Source organism: Homarus americanus, unplaced genomic scaffold, assembly GCF_018991925.1.
Source record: "Homarus americanus isolate GMGI-L3 unplaced genomic scaffold, GMGI_Hamer_2.0 scaffold25013, whole genome shotgun sequence".
In the NCBI taxonomy this organism is placed as follows: Eukaryota; Metazoa; Arthropoda; class Malacostraca; order Decapoda; family Nephropidae; genus Homarus; species Homarus americanus.
This window is the reverse complement of record NW_024722158.1, coordinates 8,698,455-8,709,293: the sequence shown is the minus strand read 5'-3', so window position 1 is coordinate 8,709,293 and position 10,839 is coordinate 8,698,455. Positions and strand designations below refer to the sequence as shown.

Here is a 10,839-nt window from a genome sequence, read left to right as displayed (position 1 = left end):
GATTAGCACACCCGGGCACATGTCAATGACCCACAATGGGGCAAAAAAAATAAAAACATAAATAAATTAAAAATAGAAAAGGAAAAAAGTTATATTAATCTAGACCAGTGGTTCTCAACCTTGTTTGCCCCATGCACCCCTTTCACCATATGTCAGAATGTCATTCCCCCCTCCTTTCCAAGATTGTCTGCCTCAAAAAGTGCATTCCAAATAATATGCATATAATACTGAAAATCCTTTATTTTTTCCATATTAGTATCAGTTCCCCCTCCCCTGAAAACCTGAGGGGGGAAATTCCCCCCTGGTTGAGAACCCCTGAATTCTAGACCATGAAGATGCCGGAAAACCAGCTTTTTGAAGTGAGACATTGTATGACTATGAAAACACAGAAGGCAGAGCATTCCACAGTTTGGCTGTGTGAGGAAAGAAGGATGTACTATAACGGGTTATTCTAGTGTGACCGACATCCACAGAGAAACGGTGGGCACCGCGGGCAAGACATGTGTTACGAGCCCACGGCCTTGCTGGCGGTACACAGGATGCCAAATCCACCAAACATTGCCCATTAAAGTACCTGTATAAGAGAGAGAGTGAAGCAACATTGCAACGATGAGAAAGGGAAGAAAGAGTGTCAACTAAAGAAGGAGAGTTAATAAGACAAAATGCCTTTGATTCCACCCTAACGGTTGGACAGAAGAAGAGCCACCCCAGATATGAGAGCAGTACTCCAAGTTAGGACGAATGAATCCCTTATATACTTGAAGCAACTGCTCAGGAAAGAAATAGCTATGGCATCTGTACAGCATTCCCAACTTTCGGGAGGCAACTCTAGCAATGTTGAGGATGTGTGGCTTCCATGACATATTAGAAGAAATGATGAGGCCTAGCATACCTATTTTAGAATTTGGCAGAATGATAGAGTCCTGAAATGTGATTGGTAGGAGAGCATCTAATTTGGAAAGTGTAGTTGGTAAGTACTGAGTTTTATTAATATTGAATTTAACCAAGTTTCTACCTCCCCATTCGGAGATGCTACACAGATCCGCTTTGATAGATGTAATGATATCAGCTCTAGAAACAGATCTAGTTTGAAAGTTAGGGGAAGGGGAAAATGTGAAGAAGAGTGAAGAGTAGAATCATCAGCATAAGAATAGGTAGAATTAGTTGTAGTGTGAAGTAAACCATTGATTAAAAGAAGGAAGAGAGTAGGTGAAAGAACAGAACCTTGTGGGACACCACTATTGGTAGAGAAAGAGCAAGAGATCGGTTCCTCGACAACAACTGCCATGGATCAGTTCTCAAGGAAGCTAGAAATTAGAAAATATAGTGGGGGAGAGAAATCATAAGAGGGAAGTTTAGAAAGCAAAGACTTGTGCCAAACCCCGTCAAATGCTTTGGAGATGTTGAGGGCCATGACGAAAGTTTCCCCATAATCCCTAAAGGAGGATGACCAAAGATGGGTGCAGTAGGAGAGCAGATCACCAGTAGATCTCGCCTGGTGAAAGCCATACTGGTGATCCGACAAAAGAGAATAACATTCAAGGTGACAGAGAAAATGGGAGTTCAAGATAGTTTTGAAAATCTTCGAGAGGGATGAAGTTAAGGCAATGGGGCGATAGTTAAAGGGATTAGAATGGTCACCCTTCTTTGGGATGGGCTGAAACAAGGCATGCTTCCAAGAAGAAAGATAAGTTTGGGTTTTGAGGCAGAGGCAAAAGAGGCGAGCAAGCACAGGGGCCAGAGCTTCAGCACACTACCTCAGAACATGGGGGGGTATTCCGTCCCGTCCAAAGTCATGTGGTGACAGAGAAAAGCACACCTATAAGCTCCTTATCTGGTTTAAAGGTCCCATGCAGTAGGGCGTTGCCATGCACATGGTGTCATTCTGCACGTCTGTTACCACTTCCAGTTCCTTCTATATATATACTATGTACACTGGAGACAAAGTGGCATGTCAGATAGCGTCCTAAAAGTTTTCACTGGCTGATGTGGCAACACCGCAATGTGTAGGCAGGAACACGGCGCTCTTCCCTTCACCACACACACACATTCCACCTTCTCTGTTTTTGTAGCCTCCACATACTCATCCATTTATAGCCATGAGTTACCAAGTCATAGAAAATTAATTATTCTACAATCTGGACCCATGGGAGCCCTTAATAAAGCCTATGGAACCCTAGCTTAAAATGACAAACTATGTCAGTGACCAATTCGTGCAAGACAAGGGATGACATAATTTACGTCAGTGACCATTAACAGGTTAATCTAAAAGAGTATTCATGCAAGTGGGTGGTTGTAAAATAGCTTTTTATGATCACTGAATCAAATTTTCTTTGTTCCCTCCCTCCTTCCTGAATGAAAAAGAGTGAAAGTGGGTCTCATAAACCATGAGGGAGTGTAGAAACAGCACACTGTATACTAAGCCCTTGGTACACAAGGAAGCAGCATATACGATTCTACACTCGACCGCATTCACTTCCCCAAGTTGTAAACTTAGGTACCCATGTACAGCAGAGTGAGCTGGGAGCACATGGAAATCGAACCACTAGCTCCTGGAACAGGATGCGAGTGCTGTATACACCCAACCACTGTGCTCCCTCTCCTTCCAAGTTTAGGGAAAAGGAGGCCAGATTAAACAAAATTTTCTAAAACCAGGGGTACAGTCTTTGATGGAGGAATATCCGAGCCGTCTGATCTATCAGTCTTCAATGACCTCATTTCTTTCCTCTGGATACCTTTCTCTATTAGAAGTGAGTGGTACAGTTAAGAGGTGAAAAGATAACTACCTTTCTGAGGTGTCTAGCAGATGTAATCAAACAGGATAAGGTAAATCACCGACAAATATCTTATCTGACTATACCAGACCATTCGCTTGATGCTTATAATACAAAAAGAAATTGGGGGTTAACCCTAAGATCTTTGAATATCGATCCACTGAAAAATCAGGGTTAGTAATAAGTAGTTACACTATAGGTCTATATATTTCTTTGCATTACATACAACTTTGCATTAAAGGCAAAATTACCAAGTACAAAACCAGTTTGCAATGTTGAGTTGCTAGAACTAACATCCAGTGACAATTCCATTGGACTCTTTAAGATCTGAAAGTCAACATTGGATTTTAAAGAGGCATGGTATTGAGTATATTCTACTCAAATAAAAGGACAAAAAACACACTTGTGGTTTATCAACTTCTCCATACTATCCTCATCTAGAGTTAGGATGATCACATATATATCAGCATTATAATATATGCTGGATGTATTGAAAAATACTGGGCATAATGAGTAAACATCTGAGTATGTCACTACTTGAATGACTCAGGGATCTACATACAAACCTACAATCTTTATTTCATCTTATTCTATAATTATCATAATTTTTTAATATCTATTGCTAAGAGAATAATAAACCAAAGTAGGATCTTTGCTTCAGTCCCTAAATACTATTACTGTATATATCCACCAAAATTGGTCTTTACACTAAACTTGCATTATTCAGCATCCAGCGACAAGATGAATTTATACTATAAAACAACTGAACAAATTCTACTAAATAATAACTAATTCAACTTTTGCTTTAAATACAATTAAGACTCTTTAGCAATATTAACCTCCATCATTGCATATAATGAGGTGCCAACAGATCTCCAAGATGCATTTTTATCAAATGTCTTTCACAAGAGCAATCATCATCTCACTGTAATGATCAAGCGAATTAAAATATTTATATTGAAGACATATTGGATCAGTCATGGCAGTTTCCAAAACAATATAAAACAAGTGACTTGCCACATCAAAAATATTACCAGCTGCATATATTTAAGTAATAACATCAGACTGTTTTATAATCAACAAGTTAACTAATTTGGTACCACTGAAATCCTAGCATCAAAGCATTGCACTGTACTAATATAATATGATAATTTCTAGTTTAAAATGAAAGTGTAAAAGTGAAAAAGACAAAATCCTGGCACAACAAAACAATCGATGCTTAACAAATTACGACACGATGTAACTCTTATGCTCAGGTAAGTGCAACAAATTAGTTATTTAACCATTTTTAATGAAGAAATAAATGATTACCTAGCTTTCAGGCACAAAAATAATTCTAAGCCAACGGAAGCTATTATGAGTATATAAGTAGTGAGGTAAACTACTCAACATCTAGGAGGTTTGGTACTAATCAATAGCCAATGCATTATATCATGGATTTCCATTCTGTAAGACCTAATACATAATCTATACTAGAGGATAGATAATTAAATGCATTACTAATAACCATCAATGAATTTCACATGTATGCAGAAATCCACAGTAACAATATAGATTTGACACTCGGTATGCATGTACAGTATTATGAGGAGGAATGAAAACTATATATGCAAGCCCACCATATGAGAGCCACTATAACAATAAATCTCATGAAAAAACATCCAAGTGATTCTCGATAAACTTTAGCTGGCACCATTCCCAGATCATTCCTCTGAGCTAAGAACAACAAAAATATTTTAATGAGTTTTTTTTAGTTCTGAGTATATGCAATTTACTCTGTGGGTAAATACCAACCTAATTTGCCTTCTTAACTATTTTCATTTTTCCAATATGCCATTTCCCAGTCAACAGCATATTGGAAAACTAAATGCAGTAACCCTCAAACATATCAAATAATGAGACATGGATGAGATATCTTAAAACTGTTTAACTTATATGAAACAATAACTTTGATACACAATTATCTGGAAAACAGAAGTGATAAAATTTATAATAAGGCAGAAAAGATTATACAAAATTAACCCTTTCATCAGTAAGTACATAAATTTACCTATCTTACATGTAAAAGAAGATGAGTAAGCAGGTATATTTACGTTTCCTATTCCTCAGTATCATTCTGGAATGGACATGTTTACCACACGTACTACAAGTCTTACACAGCCAAACATAACCAATTCTAGGTCAAAATTTTCCAACCATCAACAGCTCGGTAACACTTGATGGAGATAAAATGACTTCACTGATTTTAAGAGATTAAGTGAACTGTAAGAAACAAGAAATACTGACTGTGTAACACATCAACATCCCTTTCAGCCAGTTGTTATGACTCGCCCCAAGTGATATCTCCCAACCTCCACTCCATATGAACTTCTAAGTGTTATATATCACTTTCATATTTTTTTTTTTATTAAAACATAAATAAACAAGACAAAATACTGTAATTCAACTGAAATACTATTTTCTTTTTTTTAGCAAAAACCAAATTAAATAAAAAACTACCTCACTGGTGGGCACAGCCAGTTTATGCATACTCTTGAAAGGGTTAATGGGAAAATTATAAAATGCACCATTAAGATGAATAATCTAATCCTAATACACATCGAAAAAACGTTATTCACAGCTTATTTGGTCAAATATACTTTAATAATAATAAAAAAATCCTTAAACAACTCCTATCAGCCTTCCCGAACAATGACTTTATATGCTCCACTATGGCTGGTGGGAGAAATTTTACCTGTCTATTGTTGCATCTTTATCTCCAATATACTGACCTTTTGTTTGTAATATGAGATCTTTTATGACTATTATATATATTTGATATATGTATCCAATTATCTGAAACAAACAGGTACAGTAATATTATCATCAACAAAACAGCAGTACAGTATATTAAGTTGGATGATAAACTTTTAGATGAATAAGAATAATGAAATATCACTAAACTTGTAATGTAGACTACCATATTATTCATGTAACCAAGAAGAGTGCCCACTACAAAAATATATCGTTAAGTTAACTAAAATAAACAACTTCCAAGAACAACAAGGCCCTTATTATAGCCTTTGTAAATGGTGGTGATGATGTGAAGCTGAAGTCATGAGATGGAATAAACAAAAACACTAAGATCAAATACTGATTATTTTTACAACTTACTGCTTCTCTTTCCCTTGCATGAATGATTGTTGTACACAGGTGTTCAATTTCATACAATGCACTAATTTCTATACAGTACTTGTGAAATTATTTATGAGTTCTAAACTGCAGGCAAATACTTGGCAATGAACTTCTTGATGTCAGCCATTTCCTGAAAAGAGTAATGATACAATTACAATACAATACTGTAGCGACTATACAAATCTTTCTCGTACAATACAGGTATCCATCGAGATATGAAAATCTGCTGATAAGAATTTCCTAAATTGAACCCCTATTTCGTGTTACGAAAGCTTTCCCCTAACATGCCCCTAACAGGCTGAGGTAAGAATTATGCTATGGTTATTTTTCAACTGGTAATTTTAGGTATATAAACATAACTTTCTCCATATTTTTTTTCATTCAATTACATACACACACAATCTTACATGCAGAATATGCAAGAAAAATATAAAAAATAATTATTATGAGGTCAAAAACATAAAAGGAATAAGCATTTCTTCATGCACCAGCGAGAGTTAGCAGGGTGAGTTGGGGAGAGTTATGTTATGATTATTTTTCAACTCGTAGTTTCGGAAAGATAAACTTAAACTTTCTTCACTTTTTTTACAGTACAGTATCCTGTACGTACTCAGTTTTCTTCACCTTTTTTTTTTATTCTATTATATGCACTCACAAACCTACATACATAATGTACAAAAAAAAGTAAAAGTAATAACTATCATAAGATCAAAATCATAAAGGGAATAAACATTTCTTTGTGTGAGAGAGGGAGGGAGGGAGTCTTGTAGGTTGGTAGAGGTGGCAGGGCTCGTTGCTATGACAATGCTTGATGGCAACCACACATGAAGCAGCCAGCATCTAAGCAAATGGCACTGCTGGTAACTGTGTTAAACATTGATTTAGCTTTCCCTTAACCCTTAGACCCCACACATTGTAAAACCCGCCCACCCACATATTTCGGTAAAAAAGGCTTTTTTTTTTAATCCACTGTCACCTTATAAATCAATGAGTGGGAAGTGATTGTTGACATGCATATGTAACACTCAGTTCTTACTTAAGACACTTTTATATCATAATTCTCTCTTATAGCCACTGCAAAGCACAAAATAATTCTATTTTCCTCAAAACTACAGTCGGCCCTTCACATACGCAGGTTTAGCATTCACGGATTCGCAAATACGCGGATTGCCCCGCCGGAGGAATATTCTGTACATTGAAGTAATTGAAGTACATTCAAATCGCGCGCCATTCAACTCACGCGCGGCACCGAACACGGGACACCGCCCGCACCCCGCAACCTCACACACACACGCATAGCTCTCCCTCACTCAGTCAGTCTCGCTGTAACCACGCTTGTGTTGACATCAGCATTGTAGTTGCAAAAATATTACATTTCCGTGAATGTATTATATCAAGCACAGTATGAATAGAATATCACTAATATAAGAGTATTTTAACCGAAAACTACTAAAAAAACGAGTAACATATCTTGAATATCGGAAGGCTAGGTAAAGTCTTTTGTTTTCATGTAGTTTATCCTAATTTACACTGAAATGCATTACGTTTCAGCAAAACTACTATTTATTTCTGAGAATATGGAAATGTAATATTTTGCTGAAATGACGTACGTATTACAGTGGAAAGTGACGAAAGCAATGACTCGCTTTCTTTCGTTCAAAAGATGTTACCGTAATTGCTTTTCGAATGGTTTTCAGTTAAAAAACTGTTGTATTACAATAATATTCTATCCTAATTCACTTGTGATGCAACAGTTTTTTTAACTGAAAACCATTCGAAAAGCGATTACGGTAACATCTTTTGAACGAAAGAAAGCGAAAGTCATTGTTTTCGTCACTTTCCACTGTAATACGTACGTCATTTCAGCAAAAATATTACATTTCCGTGAATGTAGTATATCAAGCACAGTATGAATATAATATCATTGTAATATAACAGTATTTTAACCGAAAACTATTAAAAAAACGAGTAACATCTCTTGAACATTGGAAGGTTAGGTAAAGTCTTTTGTTTTCGTCATGTGTTTTATCCTATTTTACATTGAAATACATCACGTTTCAGCAAAACTACTATTCATTTCTGAGAATATATTCATTCAGGCACAGTTTAGGTAAAATATACATGTGCTGTAACATTTTTTTAATTGAAAACGATTCGAAAAACACGTACCCTCTAGCCCTGTTCAAGGAGAAGACTGGGAGGAGCTGTTTGGTGCTTAAGACGATGACAAGGAAAATGATTTTGATGGATTTTAATGAAAATATTCAGAAAGACCCTGGCACTGTCAAGGAAAGTGGCTGCTGAAGGCTTCCGGGACATGGCAGAGGACGAGATTAGGGAGCTAATTGAAGAGCACGACACTGAGCTGACCGAGGAGGATCTAAAGGAGTTAGTAGACTCAGGCAAGGAAGAGGAAGCGAAAGGGAAAGAGGATGAGGAAGAGCACCAATAAATAACGTTGGAGAAGTTGGGGGAGATGACCAGGAATATTGAGGCACTGAAAAACCTGGCCTATAGTAAGGACCCCTCCATGGTGCGTGCCCTGAAATTCATGCGAGGGATGGATGACGTTTTCGCTCCATACAAAAACATCATGGAAGAAATGAAAGAAAGAGATGACAACTCCCCATCACCATGTTCTTTGATCACCGAAGGAGAGATTTAACACCATCAATCACTGGCGGCAGTGAGGAAGCAGCTGAATCCACAGTCGCCCCCACTTCACCACCTGTTCTGGAATTGAGTGACGATGAGCCCAATGACCCCCGCCCTGTCGCCAAGGAGAGGTACGGTACAGTAAAGTGAAATTCTTATCTCTTTTTTTTAATAGCTTTTCTTGCCATGTTTATTGTTTATAAAAATGCACAGCACAGTACAGTTCAGTACAAGTACTGTACATAGGAAGTGGAGGTGCAGTTATTCACAAAACATTTGTGTTTGTTGTCGGCAGTGCGGAGGGAGAGAGTTGGGAGGAGTGGTGCGGTGACCTTTGACGCAGGAGCAGGGATGAGTGGAGATGCCAGCCAGTATATTTCGGGTGTATTAATTGTTTTTATAGCTATTTTTGCATTTTAATATTAAATACTGTTCATTACGTTTCAACAAAACTACCATTTATTTCTGAGAACATAGAAATGTAATATTTTTGCTGAAATGATGTACGTATTACAGTGGAAAGTGGAATAAAATTGTGACGCAAGCAATGACTCTCTCTTTCTTTCGTTCAAAAGATGTTGCCGTAATCGCTTTTCGAATGGTTTTCAGTTGTGGGATTATAAGGCTAATGATAGGATAGAATATTATTGTAATACAGTATGAGTACAGTACAACAGTTTTTTAACTGAAAACCATTCGAAAAGCGATTACGGTAAAATCTTTTGAACAACGAAAGAAAGCGAAAGTCATTGTTTTCATAATTTTATCCCACTTTCCACTGTACAGTAATATGTACGTCATTTCAGCCAAAATATTACATTTCCATATTTATTTCTGAGAATATATTCATTCAATCACAGTTAAGGTAAAATATACTTGTGATGTAATATTTTAATGAAAATACGGTATCGTAGTTTTCTTTTGTATCAAATTTAATTAACAAAGATTGATGTTTCAAATGTAATGAACAAAAATTTATGTACAGTATCTATAAATAAACTTTAACAAATGAATACTTTGTTTTACATCGTCCTGTGTATACCATACCATGCATTTGGCTACTTTGGGCTAGCTATGATGACGCAAGAGATCTGCCCTGGCGACTGTACCGACACTCACAGCTGGTGGTGCGTTGGTGCGTCGTTTCCATTGTTTACTGGTAGTTACTGGTAAATATTTTTCAACCTAACGAAACTATTACCCTTTTAGAGGTCGACCCCCAATTTTTTGCAAAATAATTTGGTCTTAAAAACTCGAACTACACACAGGTATATACGGTAAATAAGGACATGGGGGGCCAGCAGCAAAAGTACACGGATTTTTAACATTCACGGGTATCTCTGTTACCTAACCCCCGCGTATGTTAAGGGCCGACTGTACTATAAAATACTGAACTGTAGGAATATTCAGGTAACACAAAACTTATCACCATTTTCAAATACCTGCATTGTATATACACTATTTACAAGTACTTCTACAGAATTTAGAACTTCTTGATAATGTGGAAGTCTTTGTAACATGGAATGCACAAGGCAACTTCACACTCCTTGCACCAAGTTACCATATCTTTGTGCCAAGGTTCACGGCGGCTGGCAGGGCGGGGAAGGGAGGGAGCACCAGTCTTGATGAGCAGCACTACTGTTAAGCAAATGCCTTTGCTTGCACTTGGGTGTGGAGGAGTGAAGTGTGTCATAAGAAAGGTCTAATGATGTGCATCCCTCACAACATCAGGTGGGTAACTGATCATGAGGCACGAGTCTTGAGACAAATACATGCGAGTTGAGTTGCCAATTACACAAATATTCTATACAAAGTATTTCCTTCTGCCTGGACATTCAAAATACGCTACAAAAATTAAGAACATTCAGGAACGTCACCTGGGGTTTAAGGGCTAATAGGTTTAAAGTAAACCCTCGATAACTCGGAATTTCATATAACTCGACATGGATATGGTTCTCGGAATGTATTAGTATAACTCAGGAAATGCCTAGATATATAAAATTATCTGGGAAAATCTCAGCTTATCTGGCCACCTGCATCACCTACCATGCATCTGTGTCACCTACTATGTCTCTTCATTCTTCGCCTGCAGTGCTGGTAGGTGTTACTTTTTATATTTAGTAATTAAATGTACACATACTGTATATGGGTTGATAATTTTTTATTGTTGTATTTTTTTAGGAGGGGGAAAGGGCCTCGATAAGTCAGAATTTCGGACAACTAGGCAAGGCCAGAG

The 10,839-nt window shown here is 37.1% G+C and overlaps 1 protein-coding gene across 2 annotated transcripts in view; it reads right to left on the bottom strand.

Annotated features, from left to right (window-relative positions):
* Positions 1 to 2,965: 2,965 nt before the first annotated feature.
* The window catches only part of LOC121862199 (acyl-protein thioesterase 1-like), a 48,768-nt gene continuing 40,894 nt past the window's right edge, over positions 2,966 to 10,839 (bottom strand). For both annotated transcript variants that reach the window (XM_042360296.1, XM_042360297.1), the window contains one exon: positions 2,966 to 6,078. In XM_042360296.1, coding sequence (XP_042216230.1) covers positions 6,028 to 6,078 — 51 coding nt within the window. In that variant the 3' untranslated portion in view covers positions 2,966 to 6,027. The remainder of the gene's footprint in view (positions 6,079 to 10,839) is intronic.